This window comes from Staurois parvus, unplaced genomic scaffold (assembly GCF_062004578.1).
Source record: "Staurois parvus isolate SC_StPar_1 unplaced genomic scaffold, SC_StPar_1.0 ptg003944l, whole genome shotgun sequence".
In the NCBI taxonomy this organism is placed as follows: domain Eukaryota; kingdom Metazoa; phylum Chordata; class Amphibia; order Anura; family Ranidae; genus Staurois; species Staurois parvus.
In genome coordinates, this window is record NW_028321739.1 from 5,313 (window position 1) to 27,409 (window position 22,097).

At 52.2% G+C, this 22,097-nt stretch overlaps 1 protein-coding gene across 1 annotated transcript; it reads right to left on the reverse strand.

The window, feature by feature from the left end:
* Positions 1 to 1,137: 1,137 nt before the first annotated feature.
* LOC149427200 (uncharacterized) lies at positions 1,138 to 21,920 on the reverse strand (the record flags this gene model as incomplete). The annotated part of the gene is made up of 7 exons (XM_089668197.1): positions 1,138 to 1,421; positions 4,321 to 4,410; positions 4,498 to 4,649; positions 11,354 to 11,557; positions 14,047 to 14,090; positions 14,173 to 14,277; positions 21,820 to 21,920. Coding segments are annotated over 7 exons (883 nt in total), but the record flags the coding sequence as incomplete, so codon positions are not given.
* Positions 21,921 to 22,097: the final 177 nt, after the last annotated feature.

The window sequence follows — 22,097 nt, forward strand, 5'->3', positions numbered from 1 at the left end:
GCCATATAAAAGGGGCTGCAGCCTCCCCAAAGAGAATCCACATTGAAGGGTCTGCAGCCATCTCCCAAATTGAGCCATATTGGAGGAACTACAGTCTCCCCTCAGAAGGTACCATATTGGAGGGTCAGCAGCCTACCCCTGAGAATCCATGTTGGAGGGTCCGCAGCCTCACCCCAAAGGATCCTTGTTCGAGGGTCCTCAGTCTCACCCCAGACAATCCATCTTGGATGGTCTGCAGCCTCCCCCAAAGGATCCATGTTGGAGGGTCCGCAGCCTCACCCCAAAGGATCCATGTTGGAGGGTCCTCAGTCTCACTCCAGACAATCCGTCTTGGATGGTCTGCAGCCTCCCCCAGAGGATCCATGTTGGAGGGTCCACAGCCTCACCCGACAGTCCATCTTGGATGGTCTGCAGGCTCCCCCAGAGGATCAAAGTTGGAGGGTCCTCAGCCTCACCCCAGACAGTCCATGTTGGTCTGCAGACTCCCCCAGAGGATTCATGTTGGAGGGTCTGCAGCCTCACCCGACAGTCCATCTTGCATGGTCTGCAGGCTCCCCCAGAGGATCAATGTTGGAGGGTCCTCAGCCTCACCCCTGACAGTCCATGTTGGATGGTCTGCAACCTCCCCCAGAGAATCCATGTTGGAGGGTCCTCAGCCTCACCCCAGACAGTCCATGTTGGATGGTCTGCAGCCTCCCCCAGAGGATCCATGTTGGAGGGTCTGCAGACATTCTACATAGAGGCCATGTTGGGTTGGTTGGCCAATCTGATGACACTCTTAGCTCTTTGAACACCTCGGAACACATAGCGACAGCTGAGAAGAAGGAGATCAGGCTGCAGCTTTTGGATTTCTTTTATTAAACAATTAACTTTTTGCAACATTTGAGGCCAAATTGCCCGGATGGGCTTACAACCAGAACGATGTGGAATGTACAATGCCAGTTACTAACCCCCAACGACCACCCCACCACCACCACCATCATCACCATCACCACCCCACCACCACCACCATCATCACCATCACCACCCCACCACCACCACCATCATCACCATCACCACCCCACCACCACCACCACCACCACCACCACCATCACCACCCCACCACCACCACCATCATCACCATCACCACCCCACCACCACCACCACCATCACCATCACAAGGAGAACAGTACAACTACCCCATAAACTGTAGAGCCTGCTGGGGATCCGCCTGACACACACAGCACAATAAACTTTATAGATCGTGAACGAAGAACTCCGTATCCTGGAGAGAGTATCTGGGCACCGAGGTGACCGGACAGGACTTCTCCGCCAGCAGCACAGTCAGCGGTTTGGGTGGAGACACGTCCCCGTGCAGGAGGCTCACATTTCTCTGCTTCACCAGACGGTCGTGGTTCAGACTGAAGCGCAGAGCCTTCATACTGCGGAGAGAGGCAGGCGGGGTGAGAACGGCCCGTATACAACCATCAGCACAGAGCTCCACCTCTCAGCAACGCCCCGGCCAGGGGAGCGACATTCCGTCTAGATCAGCAACGCCCCGGCCGGGGAGAGCAACATTCCGCCTAGATCAGCAACGCCCCGGCCGGGGAGAGCAACATTCCGCCTAGATCAGCAACGCCCTGGCCAGGGGGAGCGACATTCCGCCTAGATCAGCAACGCCCCGGCCAGGGGGAGCGACATTCCGCCTAGATCAGCAACGCCACGGCCAAGGGGAGCGACATTCCGCCTAGATCAGCAACGCCCCGGCCAGGGGGAGCGACATTCCGCCTAGATCAGCAACGCACCGGCCAGGGGGAGCGACATTCCGCCTAGATCAGCAACGCCCCGGCCAGGGGGAGTGACATTCCGCCTAGATCAGCAATGCCACGGCCAGGGGGAGCGACATTCCGCCTAGATCAGCAACGCCCCGGCCAGGGGGAGCGACATTCCGCCTAGATCAGCAACGCCCCGGCCAGGGGGAGTGACATTCCGCCTAGATCAGCAACGCCGCGGCCAGGGGGAGCGACATTCCGCCTAGATCAGCAACGCCACGGCCAAGGGGAGCGACATTCCGTCTAGATCAGCAACGCCCCCGGCCAGGGGGAGCGACATTCCGCCTAGATCAGCAACGCCCCGGCCAGGGGGAGTGACATTCCGCCTAGATCAGCAACGCCGCGGCCAGGGGGAGCGACATTCCGCCTAGATCAGCAACGCCACGGCCAAGGGGAGCGACATTCCGCCTAGATCAGCAACGCCCCGGCCAGGGGGAGCGACATTCAGCCTAAATAAGCAACGCCGCGGCCAGGGGGAGCGACATTCCGCCTAGATCAGCAACGCCACGGCCAAGGGGAGCGACATTCCGCCTAGATCAGCAACGCCACGGCCAGGGGGAGCGACATTCCGCCTAGATCAGCAACGTCACGGCCGGGGGGAGCGACATTCCGCCTAGATCAGCAACGCCCCAGCCAGGGGGAGCGACATTCCGCCTAGATCAGCAACGCCACGGCCAAGGGGAGCGACATTCCGCCTAGATCAGCAACGTCACGGCCAGGGGGAGCGACATTCCGCCTAGATCAGCAACGCCACGGCCAAGGGGAGCGACATTCCGCCTAGATCAGCAACGCCCCGGCCAGGGGGAGCGACATTCAGCCTAAATAAGCAACGCCGCGTCCAGGGGGAGCGACATTCCGCCTAGATCAGCAACGCCACGGCCAAGGGGAGCGACATTCCGCCTAGATCAGCAACGTCACGGCCGGGGGGAGCGACATTCCGCCTAGATCAGCAACGCCACGGCCAAGGGGAGCGACATTCCGCCTAGATCAGCAACGTCACGGCCAAGGGGAGCGACATTCCGCCTAGATCAGCAACGCCCCGGCCAGGGGGAGCGACATTCCGCCTAGATCAGCGACGCCGCGGCCGGGGGGAGCGACATTCCGCCTAGATCAGCAACGCCCCGGCCGGGGGGGGCGACATTCCGCCTAGATCAGCAACGCCCCGGCCAGGGGGAGCGACATTCCGCCTAGATCAGCACACACACACCTCCGCTCCCCTCCTGCACACACACACCTCCGCTCCCCTCCTGCACACACACACCTCTGCTCCCCTCCTGCACACACACATCTCGGCTCCCCTCCTGCACACACACACCTCTGCTCCCCACAGATCCCCTCCTGCACACACACACCTCTGCTCCCCACAGCTCCCCTCCTGCACACACACACCGCAGCTCCCCTCCTGCGCACACACATCTCGGCTCCCCTCCTGCACACACACACCTCTGCTCCCCGCAGCTCCCTTCCTGCACACACACACCTCTGCTCTCCTCCTGCACACACACACCTCCTCTCCCATCCTGCACACACACATCTCCGCTCTCCTCCTGCACACACACCTTCTCTCTCCTCCTGCACACAAACCCCCAATCTCCTCCTGCACACACACCCACGCTCTCCTCCTGCACACACACCCCCGCTCTCCTCCTGCACACACACCTCCGCTCTCCTCCTGCACACACACCTTCTCTCTCCTCCTGCACACAAACCCCCACTCTCCTCCTGCACACACACCCACGCTCTCCTCCTGCACACACACCTCCGCTCTCCTCCTGCACACACCTCCGCTCTCCTCCTGCACACAAACCTCCTCTACCATCCTGCACACATACATCTCCGCTCTCCTCCTGCACATACACCTCCGCTCCCCTCCTGCACACACACCTCCGCTGTCCTCCTGCACACACACCTCCGCTTTCCTTCTGCACACACCTCCACTCTCTTCCTGCACACAAACCTCCGCTCTCCTCCTGCACACACAACTCCGATCTCCTCCTGAACACACACCTCCGCTCTCCTCCTGAACACACACCTCCGCTCTCCTCCTGAACACACAACTCCGATCTCCTCCTGAACACACACCTCCGCTCTCCTCCTGAACACACACCTCCGCTCTCCTCCTGAACACACACCTCCGCTCTCCTCCTGCACACACAACTCCGCTCTCCTCCTGCACATTCTACCCACCAGAACTGTTCATCACTATTTGTGACACCCCCAACCATTCTGGAATGGACACACTTTTGCTCGTTTTCCAGGAAGAGGGAGAATATTTTCATCCTTCTATAGCAGAAGGTAACAAAGACCTGACTCCGCCTTCCAAAACAAGACTCCTCCCTGCCAGAATTTAGGCCACTCCTCCTGTTATCTAACTTTTTCCCAGAAATAAAGGAGAATATTTCCATCCTTTTATGGAAGTGAATGACAGAGCCATGGCCCCGCCTCTAGAAGAAGGCTCCTCCCCCAAGACATACACCCATCAAAGCTGAATCTCCCAGAATCCTCTTACCAGTATGGCCGCCTCTCCTGCAGGGACATATTTCTCCACAGATCTGCCAGGTCTCTGGTGGCTGCAGTGGACGCCGTGCCGGGATTTACCCTAAACAAGGATAAAAGTCAGGATATTCTGTCTGCCGGACCCCCCCCCCCATCCCCCCTCCCCCCCCATCCCAGGGTCACATGTCACCTGAGATAGGCTTTACGGTTCAGTCTGCAGAACATGATGAATCCATTCACACACTTCTTCCTCATTGGCTGCAGCCTGGTGGGACCTAACGGCTTCCCAGCTTTTCCAGAAGTATGTGCGTTCGGGGGGTGACCGGAGGCTGGCGGCTTCACCTGAGAGGACAGAAATGAGGAGTATGAGACACCAGGAACGCCCACCGACCTCGCTGACCAAGTACCCAACCAATCAGGACCTGCAAACCCTCTGCTAGATATACCCTACAGAACCCAACCAATCAGGACCTGCAAACCCTCTGCTAGATATATCCTACAGAACCCAACCAATCAGGACCTGCAAACCCTCTGCTAGATATATCCTAGAGAACCCAACCAATCAGGACCTGCAAACCCTCTGCTAGATATATCCTACAGAACCCAACCAATCAGGACCTGCAAACCCTCTGCTAGATATACCCTACAGAACCCAACCAATCAGGACCTGCAAACCCTCTGCTAGATATACCCTACAGAACCCAACCAATCAGGACCTGCAAACCCTCTGCTAGATATATCCTACAGAACCCAACCAATCAGGACCTGCAAACCCTCTGCTAGATATATCCTAGAGAACCCAACCAATCAGGATCTGCAAACCCTCTGCTAGATATACCCTACAGAACCCAACCAATCAGGACCTGCAAACCCTCTGCTAGATATACCCTACAGAACCCAACCAATCAGGACCTGCAAACCCTCTGCTAGATATACCCTACAGAACCCAACCAATCAGGACCTGCAAACCCTCTGCTAGATATATCCTACAGAACCCAACCAATCAGGACCTGCAAACCCTCTGCTAGATATATCCTACAGAACCCAACCAATCAGGACCAGCAAACCCTCTGCTAGATATATCCTAGAGAACCCAACCAATCAGGACCTGCAAACCCTCTGCTAGATATATCCTACAGAACCCAACCAATCAGGACCTGCAAACCCTCTGCTAGATATATCCTAGAGAACCCAACCAATCAGGACCTGCAAACCCTCTGCTAGATATATCCTACAGAACCCAACCAATCAGGACCTGCAAACCCTCTGCTAGATATATCCTACAGAACCCAACCAATCAGGACCAGCAAACCCTCTGCTAGATATATCCTACAGAACCCAACCAATCAGGACCTGCAAACCCTCTGCTAGATATATCCTACAGAACCCAACCAATCAGGACCTGCAAACCCTCTGCTAGATATATCCTACAGAACCCAACCAATCAGGACCTGCAAACCCTCTGCTAGATATATCCTACAGAACCCAACCAATCAGGACCTGCAAACCCTGTGCTAGATATATCCTACAGAACCCAACCAATCAGGACCTGCAAACCCTCTGCTAGATATATCCTACAGAACCCAACCAATCAGGACCTGCAAACCCTCTGCTAGATATATCCTACAGAACCCAACCAATCAGGACCTGCAAACCCTCTGCTAGATATATCCTACAGAACCCAACCAATCAGGACCTGCAAACCCTCTGATAGATATATCCTACAGAACCCAACCAATCAGGACCTGCAAACCCTCTGCTAGATATATCCTACAGAACCCAACCAATCAGGACCTGCAAACCCTCTGCTAGATATATCCTACAGAACACAACCAATCAGGACCTGCAAACCCTCTGCTAGATATATCCTACAGAACCCAACCAATCAGGACCTGCAAACCCTCTGCTAGATATATCCTACAGAACCCAACCAATCAGGACCTGCAAACCTTCTGCTAGATATATCCTACAGAACCCAACCAATCAGGACCTGCAAACCCTCTGCTAGATAAATCCTACAGAACCCAACCAATCAGGACCTGCAAACCCTCTGCTAGATATACCCTACAGAACCCAACCAATCAGGACCTGCAAACCCTCTGCTAGATAAATCCTACAGAACCCAACCAATCAGGACCTGCAAACCCTCTGCTAGATATATCAGAAGAGGTCTCCTTAGGAGTGACAATGTTGTGTCATAATGATGACTTCTACGTATGGGGTCTGATGGACAGTGCTGGTCCTCCTACAAGCCCAAGGCCCGGGGGGGCGGGTCCGGGACACCCTGGGCTCACAGGAAGTAGGATGGATAATGCTGGATGTCACTCAAAGCAACGGAGGAGGGCCAGAGAAGACTGAAGAAGTCCAGAGAAGACTGAGGAGGGCCAGAGAAGACTGAAGAAGGCCAGAGAAGACTGAGGAGGGCGAGAGAAGACTGAGGAGGGCGAGAGAAGACTGAGGAGGGCGAGAGAAGACTGAAGAAGGCCAGAGAAGACTGAGGAGGGCGAGAAAAGACTGAGGAGGGCGAGAGAAGACTGAAGAAGGCCAGAGAAGACAGAGGAGGGCGAGAGAAGACTGAGGAGGGCCAGAGAAGACTTAGGAGGGGCAGAGAAGATAGAGGAGGGCCAGAGAAGACTGAGGAGGGGCAGAGAAGACTGAGGAGGGGCAGAGAAGACAGAGGAGGGCCAGAGCAGACTGAGGAGGGCCAGAGAAGACTGAGGAGGGCAAGACAAGGCTCAGGAGGGCAAGACAAGACTGAGGAGGGCCAGAGAAGACTGAGGAGGGGCAGAGAAGACTGAAGAGGGCCAGAGAAGACTGAAGAGGGACAGAGAAGACTGAGGAGGGGCAGAGGAGACTGACGAGGGGCAGAGAAGACTGAGGAGGGGCAGAGAAGACTGAAGAGGGGCAGAGAAGACTGAAGAGGGGCAGAGAAGACTGAGGAGGGGCAGAGATAACTGAGGAGGACCAGAGAAGACTGAAGAGGGGCAGAGAAGACTGAAGAGGGACAGAGAAGACTGAGGAGAGCCAGAGAAGACTGAGGAGGGCCAGAGAAGACTGAGGAGGGCAAGACAAGGCTGAGGAGGGGCAGAGAAGACTGAGGAGGGACAGAGGAGACTGAGGAGGGACAGAGAAGACTGAGGAGGGACAGAGAAGACTGAGGAGAGCCAGAGAAGACTGAGGAGGGGCAGAGATGACTGAGGAGGGGCAGAGAAGACTGAAGAGGGGCAGAGAAGACAGAAGGGCAGATGTGGCTGAAGAGGGTCAGAGAAGACTGAGGAGGGGCAGAGAAGACTGAGGAGGGGCAGAGAAGACTGAGGAGGGGCAGAGATGACTGAGGAGGAGCAGAGATGACTGAGGAGGGCCAGAGAAGAATGAGGAGGGACAGAGAAGACTGAAGAGGGGCAGAGAAGACTGAGGAGGGGCAGAGAAGAGAAGACTGAGGAGGGCCAGAGAAGACTGAGGAGGGGCAGAGAAGACTGAAGAGGGACAGAGAAGACTGAGGAGGGACAGAGAAAACTGAGGAGGGACAGAGAAAACTGAGGAGTGCCAGAGAAGACTGAGGAGGGGCAGAGATGACTGAGGAGGGGCAGAGATGACTGAGGAGGGGCAGAGATGACTGAGGAGGAGCAGAGATGACTGAGGAGGGGCAGAGAGGACTGAGGAGGGGCAGAGATGACTGAGGAGGGCCAGAGAAGAATGAGGAGGGGCAGAGAAGACTGAAGAGGGGCAGAGAAGACTGAGGAGGGGCAGAGAAGACTGAAGAGGGACAGAGAAGACTGAGGAGGGACAGAGAAAACTGAGGAGGGGCAGAGATGACTGAGGAGGGGCAGAGAAGACTGAGGAGGGGCAGAGAAGACTGAGGAGGGGCAGAGATGACTGAGGAGGAGCAGAGATGACTGAGGAGGAGCAGAGATGACTGAGGAGGGGCAGAGAAGACTGAGGAGGGGCAGAGATGACTGAGGAGGAGCAGAGATGACTGAGGAGGAGCAGAGATGACTGAGGAGGGGCAGAGAGGACTGAGGAGGGGCAGAGATGACTGAGGAGGGGCAGAGAAGACTGAAGAGGGGCAGAGAAGACAGAAGGGCAGATGTGGCTGAAGAGGGTCAGAGAAGACTGAGGAGGGACAAAGATGACTGAGGAGGGGCAGAGGGGCAGAGAAGACTGAGGAGGGCCAGAGAAGACTGAGGAGGGGCAGAGAAGACTGAGGAGGAGCAGAGAAGACTGAGGAGGGGCAGAGAAGACTGAGGAGGGGCAGAGATGACTGAGGAGGGGCAGAGACTGAGGAGGGACAGAGATCACTGAGGAGGGACAGAGAAGACTGAGGAGGGACAGAGAAGACTGAGGAGGGACAGAGAAGACTGAGGAGGGACAGAGATGACTGAGGAGGGACAGAGAAGACTGAGGAGGGCCAGAGAAGAATGAGGAGGGACAGAGAAGACTGAAGAGGGACAGAGAAGACTGAGGAGGGGCAGAGAAGACTGAGGAGGGCCAGAGAAGAATGAGGAGGGACAGAGAAGACTGAAGAGGGACAGAGAAGACTGAGGAGGGGCAGAGATGACTGAGGAGGGGCAGAGATGACTGAGGAGGGGCAGAGATGACTGAGGAGGGGCAGAGAAGACTGAGGAGGGGCAGAGATGACTGAGGAGGGGCAGAGATGACTGAGGAGGAGCAGAGATGACTGAGGAGGGGCAGAGAAGACTGAGGAGGGGCAGAGAAGACTGAAGAGGGACAGAGAAGACTGAGGAGGGGCAGAGAAGACTGAGGAGGGGCAGAGAAGACTGAAGAGGGACAGAGAAGACTGAAGAGGGACAGAGAAGACTGAGGAGGGACAGAGAAAACTGAGGAGGGGCAGAGATGACTGAGGAGGGGCAGAGATGACTGAGGAGGGGCAGAGATGACTGAGGAGGGGCAGAGATGACTGAGGAGGGACAGAGATCACTGAGGAGGGACAGAGAAGACTGAGGAGGGGCAGAGATGACTGAGGAGGGGCAGAGATGACTGAGGAGGGGCAGAGATGACTGAGGAGGGACAGAGAAGACTGAAGAGGGACAGAGAAGACTGAGGAGGGGCAGAGAAGACTGAGGAGGGGCAGAGAAGACTGAAGAGGGACAGAGAAGACTGAAGAGGGACAGAGAAGACTGAGGAGGGACAGAGAAAACTGAGGAGGGGCAGAGATGACTGAGGAGGGGCAGAGATGACTGAGGAGGGGCAGAGATGACTGAGGAGGGGCAGAGAAGACTGAGGAGGGGCAGAGATGACTGAGGAGGGGCAGAGATGACTGAGGAGGAGCAGAGATGACTGAGGAGGGGCAGAGAGGACTGAGGAGGGGCAGAGAAGACTGAAGAGGGACAGAGAAGACTGAGGAGGGACAGAGAAGACTGAAGAGGGACAGAGAAGACTGAGGAGGGACAGAGAAAACTGAGGAGGGACAGAGAAAACTGAGGAGGGGCAGAGATGACTGAGGAGGGGCAGAGATGACTGAGGAGGGGCAGAGATGACTGAGGAGGGGCAGAGAGGACTGAGGAGGGGCAGAGATGACTGAAGAGGGGCAGAGAAGACAGAAGGGCAGATGTGGCTGAAGAGGGTCAGAGAAGACTGAGGAGGGACAGAGATGACTGAAGAGGGACAGAGAAGACTGAGGAGAGCCAGAGAAGACTGAGGAGGGACAGAGAAGACTGAAGAGGGACAGAGAAGACTGAGGAGGAGCAGAGATGACTGAGGAGCAGAGAAGACTGAGGAGGAGCAGAGATGACTGAGGAGGAGCAGAGATGACTGAGGAGGGACAGAGAAGACTGAGGAGGGGCAGAGAAGACTGAGGAGGGGCAGAAAAGACTGAGGAGGAGCAGAGATGACTGAAGAGGGACAGAGAAGACTGAGGAGGGACAGAGAAGACTGAGGAGGGGCAGAGAAGACTGAGGAGGGCCAGAGAAGACTGAGGAGGAGCAGAGAAGACTGAGGAGGAGCAGAGATGACTGAGGAGGGACAGAGAAGACTGAGGAGGGGCAGAGAAGACTGAGGCGGGGCAGAAAAGACTGAGGAGGAGCAGAGATGACTGAAGAGGGACAGAGAAGACTGAGGAGGGACAGAGAAGACTGAGGAGGGGCAGAGAAGACTGAGGAGGGCCAGAGAAGACTGAGGAGGAGCAGAGAAGACTGAGGAGGGGCAGAGAAGACTGAGGAGGGACAGAGAAGACTGAGGAGGGGCAGAGAAGACTGAGGAGGGGCAGAATGAGGAGCAGAGAAGACTGAGGAGGGGCAGAATGAGGAGCAGAGAAGACTGAGGAGGGGCAGAATGAGGAGCAGAGAAGACTGAGGAGGGGCAGAATGAGGAGCAGAGAAAGGGTCGCCCTGCAAAGCTCGGTAGAATGAGGGTTGATGCCAGAAGTAGTCTTTGGAGTTTAGAATACATTCCTTTGGTAGTCAACAGCCTCATCTATTAATAAGGAAGAGTAAAGAGCTGACCAATCAGATCTCATCTCTCATTTTTTTCAGCAGTTAAAGCAATAAAGGGCAATTGCTGATTGGTTGCTATGTGATTGGTTGCCATGTGGTTGGTTGCTATGTGACATTTTCTTTTTCTGCAGTCTCTGTGCTCCGGCACGGCCTGCACTTCTCCCAATCAGTCAGTATTAGAATGGGAAGGAATGGCGCCAATTTGGAAAAGTTTGTGACGATATGGCCCATTGGTTACAGCAGGTGACGCCCCATTGGTTACAGCAGGTGACGCCCCATTGGTTACAGCAGGTGACGCCCCATTGGTTACAGCAGTGGCATCCCATTGGTTACAGAAGGTGGCATCTCATTGGTTACAGAAGGTGGCATCCCATTGGTTACAGCAGGTGACGCCCCATTGGTTACAGCAGTGGCATCCCATTGGTTACAGAAGGTGGCATCTCATTGGTTACAGCAGGTGACGTCCCATTGGTTACAGCAGGTGGTCATCGTCCCCCAGTCGGCCCGTCACTGGCAGTGCACAGATTGGCTGTGTATCCCCCGATTGTCTCTCCTACGAGGACAGAGCGGTCTGATGATGGAACTACAACTTACCTTCCCTGCTCTGACTTTGCTGCAGGCTCTGGACTTAGTCACCGATCCCGGAGGTCTCATCTTCAGCTCTGTGCCGGCACTGGTGTCTGGCTGCTGCTTCTCCCCCCGGGATCCATCCTGCTGGGGTCCGGGATCCCCCGTACTGACCCCCTTCTGTGATTGGTAACTGTGATCCCGGCTCAGGGTGGAGGACAGGGTGGGCTCCTGAAACATGGGGGGGGGGGCAGAAAAAAAATGCAGTGATTATCACTTCCACTGATATAAAGTATTTATTACTCCCCCCCCCCGTCCTCCTATATTGGGGTATTATTACTCCCCCCCATCCACCTCTATAGGGGTACTATTACTCCCCCCATCCACCTCTATAGGGGTATTATTACTCCCCCCATCCACCTCTATAGGGGTACTATTACTCCCCCCATCCACCTCTATAGGGGTACTATTACTCCCCCCATCCACCTATATTGGGGTATTATTACTCCCCCCCATCCACCTCTATAGGGGTATTATTACTCCCCCCGTCCACCTATATTGGGGTATTATTACTCCCCCCATCCACCTCTATAGGGGTATTATTACTCCCCCCATCCACCTCTATAGGGGTATTATTACTCCCCCCACCCACCTATATTGGAGTATTATTACTCCCCCCATCCACCTATATTGGGGTATTATTACTCCCCCCATCCACCTCTATAGGGGTATTATTACTCCCCCCCATCCACCTCTATAGAGGTATTATTACTCCCCCCATCCACCTCTATAGGGGTATTATTACTCCCCCCCCCATCCACCTCTATAAAGGTATTATTACTCCCCCCATCCACCTCTATAGGGGTATTATTACTCCCCCCATCCACCTCTATTGGGGTATTATTACTCCCCCCATCCACCTCTATAGGGGTATTATTACTCCCCCCCATCCACCTCTATAAAGGTATTATTACTCCCCCCATCCACCTCTATAGGGGTATTATTACTCCCCCCATCCACCTCTATAGGGGTATTATTATTCCCCCCATCCACCTCTATAGGGATATTATTACTCCCCCCATCCACCTCTATTGGGGTATTATTACTCCCCCCACCCACCTATATAGGGGTATTATTACTCCCCCCATCCACCTCTATAGGGGTATTATTACTCCCCCCATCCACCTCTATAGGGGTATTATTACTCCCCCCATCCACCTCTATTGGGGTATTATTACTCCCCCCATCCACCTCTATTGGGGTATTATTACTCCCCCCCATCCACCTATATTGGGGTATTATTACTCCCCCATCCACCTCTATAGGGGTATTATTACTCCCCCCCCATCCACCTATATAGGGGTATTATTACTCCCCCCCATCCACCTCTATTGGGGTATTATTACTCCCCCCACCCACCTATATAGGGGTATTATTACTCCCCCCATCCACCTCTATAGGGGTATTATTACTCCCCCCATCCACCTCTATAGGGGTATTATTACTCCCCCCATCCACCTCTATTGGGGTATTATTACTCCCCCCATCCACCTATATTGGGGTATTATTACTCCCCCCATCCACCTATATTGGGGTATTATTACTCCCCCCCATCCACCTCTATTGGGGTATTATTACTCCCCCCATCCACCTATATTGGGGTATTATTACTCCCCCATCCACCTCTATAGGGGTATTATTACTCCCCCCCCATCCACCTATATAGGGGTATTATTACTCCCCCCATCCACCTCTATAGGGGTATTATTACTCCCCCCATCCACCTCTATTGGGGTATTATTACTCCCCCCATCCACCTATATTGGGGTATTATTACTCCCCCCATCCACCTATATTGGGGTATTATTACTCCCCCCCATCCACCTCTATTGGGGTATTATTACTCCCCCCATCCACCTATATTGGGGTATTATTACTCCCCCATCCACCTCTATAGGGGTATTATTACTCCCCCCCCATCCACCTATATAGGGGTATTATTGCTCCCCCCCCCATCCACCTCTATAGGGGTATTATTACTCCCCCCCATCCACCTATATTGGGGTATTATTACTCCCCCCCATCCACCTCTATAGGGGTATTATTACTCCCCCCCCCCATCCACCTCTATAGGGGTATTATTACTCCCACCATCCACCTCTATAGGGGTATTATTACTCCCACCATCCACCTATATGGGGGTATTATTACTCCCCCCCATCCACCTATATTGGGGTATTATTACTCCCCCCCATCCACCTCTATATGGGTATTATTACTCCCCCCATCCACCTATATTGGGGTATTATTACTCCCCCCATCCACCTCTATAGGGGTATTATTACTCCCACCATCCACCTATATGGGGGTATTATTACTCCTCCCATCCACCTCTATAGGGGTATTATTACTCCCCCCATCCACCTATATTGGGGTATTATTACTCCCCCCCATCCACCTCTATAGGGGTATTATTACTCCCACCATCCACCTATATGGGGGTATTATTACTCCCCCCATCCACCTCTATAGGGGTATTATTACTCCCCCCCATCCACCTATATTGGGGTAATATTACTCCCCCCCCATCCACCTATATTGGGGTATTATTTCTCTCACAAACCTCCAATTTTTTAACTCCGACCACTTTAGGTTTGGGGGCCCCTGCTATGGAGGTGTGGGGCCCAGAGCGGCCCAATAATAGGAGATCAGAGGATTACCTGAAGCGGAGAGCTGCAGCAGATCTGGACCTCCTCAAACAAAACTGCCAATAAACAAGTCACATGATCACTGTGCTGACCCCCCGTGTGACTGCGGAGTTCCCCCCAAACATCTTACTGCCTTACCTGGTGGTACGACCCCGCCCACTGTGACATCATCCACCGGAGAGGAGCGCAGAGACGGGCTGAGACCGAGGAACCACGCCCCCGAGGACTGCGGGGTACCAGGGCCTGCCAAGGGACACACCCATCAGTACCCACATACACACTCCAGGGGGGGTCTGCACATCGAGCTGTGGATCTGGGATCTAGTGAGTCCAGGATGGATGTTCCGTAACTCCAGGATCTTGTGAACTAGATTCCAATATTTAGTGGATCGAGTGATCTGTGATTCTGGGATCTATTAGTCTGTGGTTCCAGGATCTGGTGATCTGTGATTCTGGGATCTATTAGTCTGTGGTTCCAGGATCTAGTGATCTTTGGTTCTGGGATCTATTAGTCTGTGGTTCCAGGATCTAGTGATCTGTGATTCTGGGATCTATTAGTCTGTGGTTCCAGGATCTAGTGATCTGTGATTCTGGGATCTATTAGTCTGTGGTTCCAGGATCTAGTGATCTTTGGTTCTGGGATCTATTAGTCTGTGGTTCCAGGATTCAGGGATCTTTGGTTCTGAGATCTATTAGTATGTGGTTCCAGGATCTAGTGATCTGTGATTCTGGGATCTATTAGTCTGTGGTTCCAGGATCTAGTGATCTTTGGTAATGGGATCTATTAGTCTGTGGTTCCAGGATCGAGTGATCTGTGATTCTGGGATCTATTAGTCTGTGGTTCCAGGATTGAGTGATCTTTGGTTCTGGGATCTATTAGTCTGTGGTTCCAGGATCTAATGATCTTCGGTTCTATGATCTATTAGTCTGTGGTTCCAGGATCTAGTGATCTTTGGTTCTGGGATCTATTAGTCTGTGGTTCCAGGATCTAGTGATCTTTGGTTCTGGGATCTATTAGTCTGTGGTTCCAGGATCTAGTGATCTGTGATTCTGGGATCTATTAGTCTGTGGTTCCAGGATCTAGTGATCTTTGGGAATGGGATCTATTAGTCTGTGGTTCCAGGATCTAGTGATCTGTGATTCTGGGATCTATTAGTCTGTGGTTCATGGATCTAGTGATCTTTGGTTCTGGGATCTATTAGTCTGTGGTTCCAGGATCTAGTGATCTTTGGTTCTGGGATCTATTAGTCTGTGGTTCCAGGATCTAATGATCTTTGGTTCTGGGATCTATTAGTCTGTGGTTCCAGGATCTAGTGATCTTTGGGAATGGGATCTATTAGTCTGTGGTTCCAGGATCTAGTGATCTTTGGTTCTGGGATCTATTAGTCTGTGGTTCCAGGATCTAGTGATCTTTGGTTCTATGATCTATTAGTCTGTGGTTCCAGGATTGAGTGATCTTTGGTTCTGGGATCTATTAGTCTGTGGTTCCAGGATCTAGTGATCTTTGGGAATGGGATCTATTAGTCTGTGGTTCCAGGATCTAGTGATCTTTGGTTCTGGGATCTATTAGTCTGTGGTTCCAGGATCTAGTGATCTTTGGTTCTGGGATCTATTAGTCTGTGGTTCCAGGATCTAGTGATCTTTGGTTCTATGATCTATTAGTCTGTGGTTCCAGGATTGAGTGATCTTTGGTTCTGGGATCTATTAGTCTGTGGTTCCAGGATCTAGTGATCTTTGGGAATGGGATCTATTAGTCTGTGGTTCCAGGATCTAGTCATCTTTGGTTCTGGGATCTATTAGTCTGTGGTTCCAGGATCTAGTGATCTTTGGGAATGGGATCTATTAGTCTGTGGTTCCAGGATCTAGTGATCTTTGGTTCTGGGATCTATTAGTCTGTGGTTCCAGGATCTAGTGATCTTTGGTTCTATGATCTATTAGTCTGTGGTTCCAGGATTGAGTGATCTTTGGTTCTGGGATCTATTAGTCTGTGGTTCCAGGATCTAGTGATCTTTGGGAATGGGATCTATTAGTCTGTGGTTCCAGGATCTAGTGATCTTTGGTTCTGGGATCTATTAGTCTGTGGTTCCAGGATCTAGTGATCTTTGGTTCTGGGATCTATTAGTCTGTGGTTCCAGGATCTAGTGATCTTTGGTTCTATGATCTATTAGTCTGTGGTTCCAGGATTGAGTGATCTTTGGTTCTGGGATCTATTAGTCTGTGGTTCCAGGATCTAGTGATCTTTGGGAATGGGATCTATTAGTCTGTGGTTCCAGGATCTAGTGATCTTTGGTAATGGGATCTATTAGTCTGTGGTTCCAGGATCTAGGGATCTTTGGTTCTGGGATCTATTAGTCTGTGGTTCCAGGATCTAGTGATCTTTGGTAATGGGATCTATTAGTCTGTGGTTCCAGGATCTAGTGATCTTTGGTAATGGGATCTATTAGTCTGTGGTTCCAGGATCTAGTGATCTTTGATTCTGGGATCTATAAGTCTGTGGTTCCAGGATCTAGTGATCTTTGGGAATGGGATCTATTAGTCTGTGGTTCCAGGATCTAGTGAACTTTGGTTCTGGGATCTATTAGTCTGTGGTTCCAGGATCTAGGGATCTTTGGTTCTGGGATCTATTAGTCTGTGGTTCCAGGATCTAGTGATCTTTGGTTCTGGGATCTATTAGTCTGTGGTTCCAGGATCTAGTGATCTGTGATTCTGGGATCTATTAGTCTGTGGTTCCAGGATCTAGTGATCTTTGGTTCTGGGATCTATTAGTCTGTGGTTCCAGGATCGAGTAATCTTTGGTTCTGGGATCTATTAGTGTGTGGTTCCAGGATCTAGCGATCTTTGGTAATGGGATCTATTAGTCTGTGGTTCCAGGATCTAGTGATCTTTGGTTCTGGGATCTATTAGTCTGTGGTTCCAGGATCTAATGATCTTTGGTAATGGGATCTATTAGTCTGTGGTTCCAGGATCTAGTGATCTTTGGTAATGGGATCTATTAGTCTGTGGTTCCAGGATCTAGTGATCTTTGGTAATGGGATCTATTAGTCTGTGGTTCCAGGATCTAATGATCTTTGGTTTTGGGATCTATTAGTCTGTGGTTCCAGGATCTAGTGATCTTTGGTTCTGGGATCTATTAGTCTGTGGTTCCAGGATCTAGTGATCTTTGGTTTTAGGATCTATTAGTCGGTGGGTCCAGGATCTAGTGTTCTTTGATTCTGGGATCTAGTAACCTGTTATTCCAGGATCTAGTGATTCTGGGATCTAGTAACCTGTTGTTCCAGGGTCTAATCTGATTCTGGAATGTTAGTCTGTGGTTCAGGACCTAGTAATCTGTAATTCCAGGATCTAGTGGTCTGTGACTCTGGGATCTAGTGGTCTGTGACTCTGGGATCTAGGGGTCTGTGACTCTGGGATCTAGGGGTCTGTGACTCTGGGATCTAGGGGTCTGTGACTCTGGGATCTAGGGGTCTGTGACTCTGGGATCTATTGGTCTGTGACTCTGGGATCTAGGGGTCTGTGGTTCTAGGAGCTGCTAATCTGTGGTTTTGGGATATATTGATTCCAGGATCCAGTGGTCTAGTCAACTATGGCTCTAGGATCTAGTGCTCCGTGATCTAGTGATATGTTGTTCATGGATCTAATGATATGTGATTCCAAAATCAGGAATCCTGTGATTCTAAGATCTAGTTCTATGTGAAATAAAGTGATCTGCAATCCTGGGATCTAGTGATCAGTGAATAAGGGATCTAGTGCTCTGTAGTGCTGGGGATCTAGTGATATGTGGAATCTACTGATACAGTTGTGCTTTGTGTTTCCCTCCCCCGGCAGAAATTGTGAAATGTTGGCATTGATATTGATAATATGACGGATCTGCCAGAAAATGCTCTTTTATTGGAGGATGATGGTCATGTGACGCCATTTGTTATCACAGAATTGTTTGGATCCTTTATAAATCATAATGATAACAGAAATCACCCAAATGGCCCGAATCAGAAGTCTCCGCCCCCGGATCAGAAGTCTCCGCCCCCGGATCAGAAGTCTCCGCCCCCCGGATCAGAAATCTCCGTCCCCGAATCAGAAGTCTCCGCCCCCCGGATCAGAAATCTCCGTCTCCAGATCAGAAGTCTCCGCCCCCCGGATCAGAAATCTCCGTCCCCGAATCAGAAGTCTCCGCCCCCCGGATTAGAAGTCTCCGCCCCGATCAGAAGTCTCTGTCTCCTGAATCAGAAGTCTCCGCCCCCCCGATCCAAAGTCTCCACCCCCCAGATCAGAAGTCTCCGCCCCCAGTATTAGAAGTCTCCACCCCAGTATCAGAAGTCTCCGCCCCCCGGATCAGAAGTCTCCGCCCCCTGGAATGTTGGGCCTTGGTACAGACACACAAGGGGACACACCCGGTTACAATGCCAATTAGGGGTTCATGTCCCACATCTGTGGCTTCTTACATCACAATCAGTGTCAGTGTATAAATAGTCGGGGAGTTTGTTCGCTCTCACGTGGAAGCACTGACTAGGCTAGATACTGAGCCAGGGGGAGCAGAAAAGAACTGCCAAAAGACCTGCGTAACAAGGTAATGGAACTTTATAAAGATGGAAAAGGACATAAAAAGATACCCAAAGCCTTGAATCTGCCAATCAGTGCCGTTACATCACCTATTAAGAAGTGGAAAGTTCGGGGATCTCTGGATACCAAGCCGAGGTCAGGGAGACCAAGAAAGATGGCAGCCACAACTGACAGAAGAATTGTCCGGGATACAAAGGGGAACCCCCCACAGGTGACCGCAGGAGGAATCCAGGCTGCTCTGGGAAAAAATGGTGCGGTTGTTTTGAAAGAGCACAATATAACACTTGAACAAAAATGAGCTGCATGGTGGAGGTGCCAGAAAGAAGCCTTTACTGCACCAATGACACAAGAAGGCCCGGTTAGGCGTGTCAAGGTGTTGTCAGGCATATTGTAACCGGGCTGTGTTGTGTCATTGGTGCAGTAAAGGCTTCTTTCTGGCACCTCCACCATGCAGCTCATTTTTGTTCAATATTGTGCTCCTTCAAAACAACCGCACCGTCTTTTTCCAGAGCAGCCTGGATTCCTCCTGCGATCACCTGTGGGCGGAGACTTCTGATCCAGGGGGCGGAGACTTCTGATCCAGGGGGCGGAGACTTCTGATCCAGGGGGCAGAGACTTCTGATCCGGGGGCGGAGACTTCTGATCCAGGGGGCAGAGACTTCTGATCCGGGGGGGCGGAGACTTCTGATCCGGGGGCGGAGACTTCTGATCCAGGGGGCGGAGACTTCTGATCCAGGGGGCGGAGACTTCTGATCCGGGGGGCGGATACTTCTGATCCGGGGGCGGAGACTTCTGATCCGGGGGCGGAGACTTCTGATCCGGGGTGGAGACTTCTGATCCTGGGGGCGGAGACTTCTGATCCTGGGGGTGGAGACTTCTGATCCTGGGGGCGGAGACTTCTGATCCGGGCCATTTGGGTGATTTCTGGTATCATTATGATTTTAAAAGGAGCCAAACAGCTCTGTGATAATAAATGGCGTCACATGACCATCATCCTCCAATAAAAGAGCATTTATTGGCAGATCCGTCATATTTTCAATATCAATGTCAATATTTCACAATTTCTGCCGGGGGAGGGAAACACAAAGCACAACTGTATGTGCCCCGGGGGTCCAGTGGTCTGTGATTCCAGGATCTAGTGATCTGTGACTGCGGGATATAGTGATCTGTGACTGCGGGATCTAGTGATCAGTGACTGCGGGATCTAGTGATCTGTGACTGCGGGATCTAGTGATCAGTGACTGCGGGATCTAGTGATCAGTGACTGCGGGATCTAGTGATCTGTGACTGCAGGATCTAGTGATCAGTGACTGCGGGATCTAGTGATCTGTGACTGCAGGATCTAGTGATCAGTGACTGCGGGATCTAGTGATCAGTGACTGCGGGATCTAGTGATCAGTGACTGCGGGATCTAGTGATCAGTGACTGCGGGATCTAGTGATCTGTGACTGCGGGATCTAGTGATCTGTGACTGCGGGATATAGTGATCAGTGACTGCGGGATCTAGTGATCAGTGACTGCGGGATCTAGTGATCTGTGACGGCGGGATCTAGTGATCTGTGACTGCAAGATCTAGTGATCAGTGAATGTGGGATCTAGTGATCAGTGAATGTGGGATCTAGTGATCTGTGACTGCGGGATCTAGTGATCAGTGAATGTGGGATCTAGTGATCAGTGAATGTGGGATCTAGTGATCAGTGAATGTGGGATCTAGTGATCTGTGACTGCGGGATCTAGTGATCAGTGACTGCGGGATCTAGTGATCTGTGACTGCGGGATCTAGTGATCAGTGACTGCGGGATCTAGTGATCAGTGACTGCGGGATCTAGTGATCTGTGACTGCAGGATCTAGTGATCAGTGACTGCGGGATCTAGTGATCTGTGACTGCAGGATCTAGTGATCAGTGACTGCGGGATCTAGTGATCAGTGACTGCGGGATCTAGTGATCAGTGACTGCGGGATCTAGTGATCAGTGACTGCGGGATCTAGTGATCTGTGACTGCGGGATATAGTGATCTGTGACGGCGGGATCTAGTGATCTGTGACTGCAAGATCTAGTGATCAGTGAATGTGGGATCTAGTGATCTGTGACTGCGGGATCTAGTGATCAGTGAATGTGCGATCTAGTGATCAGTGAATGTGGGATCTAGTGATCAGTGACTGCGGATCTAGTGATCTGTGACTGCGGGATCTAGTGATCAGTGAATGTGGGATCTAGTGATCAGTGAATGTGGGATCTAGTGATCTGTGACTGCGGGATCTAGTGATCAGTGAATGTGGGATCTAGTGATCAGTGAATGTGGGATCTAGTGATCAGTGAATGTGGGATCTAGTGATCTGTGACTGCGGGATCTAGTGATCAGTGAATGTGCGATCTAGTGATCAGTGAATGTGCGATCTAGTGATCAGTGAATGTGGGATCTAGTGATCTGTGACTGCGGGATCTAGTGATCTGTGACTGCGGGATCTAGTGATCAGTGACTGCGGGATCTAGTGATCAGTGACTGCAGGATCTAGTGATCAGTGACTGCAGGATCTAGTGATCTGTGACTGCGGGATCTAGTGATCAGTGAATGTGGGATCTAGTGATCTGTGACTGCGGGATCTAGTGATCAGTGAATGTGGGATCTAGTGATCAGTGAATGTGCGATCTAGTGATCAGTGAATGTGGGATCTGGTTGTCTGGCACGGAATCTAGTGATCATTGGATCCAGGATCTATTGATACGGCACGATTCATAATGTGGACTCTCCTTCCCCTTCACGGTACTGTCATTGTTCCTCTGTATGGAGTCGGGCTGGACGCTCCTGATGACGTCTGATGAGGTTGTATGTGACGTCATTAGGCGGCGCCGAGACTGCGCCTGCACACATTCCTCAGTCTGATCTCTTCATATTACATATGAATCTCCTGATAGAAGGGAACCCATTGTCAGCTGTTACTGTATCCCTGCAAAGGATCCTCCACACCTCCCCTTCACCACCAGAGATCTGATCACAGTGGGATCTATTGTATGTGTAGTACAGAGCAGGAGGAGCGTACGGGCCCCCCATGTGTCATCTCCAAGAGCCCCTTATATGGAGCATCTGGTGCTGAAACGTTCTATGGATTGTCCATTGTCAGGTGTGGAGGATTCTGATTGGTTACTGGGAGGAAAGCGCAGACCATGCTTAGGTCAGACACTTCATACATGGGGGGGCCCTCGGGGGTGTAGGTGGATATACTCACTGAGGGGGGGAGGAGGAGGGGACACCGTGACGGAGACCAGCCAGGGACCCGGGTCACCGTTTTCTGAAGATGAGGAAGAAAAGTACGGGACCAGCTTCTGCCTGTGTGATACACATATGTCACCAGAGGAAGAAAGAGAGGGATCAATAAAAGGGGGAGAGGGGGGGGGGAGGGGGGGAGAGAGAGAGAGAAAGGAGGGAGAGAAGGGGGGAGAGAGAGAGGGGGGGTGCGGGGAGAGGGGGGAAGAGGGAGAGGGGGGGAGAGAGAGGGGGGATAGA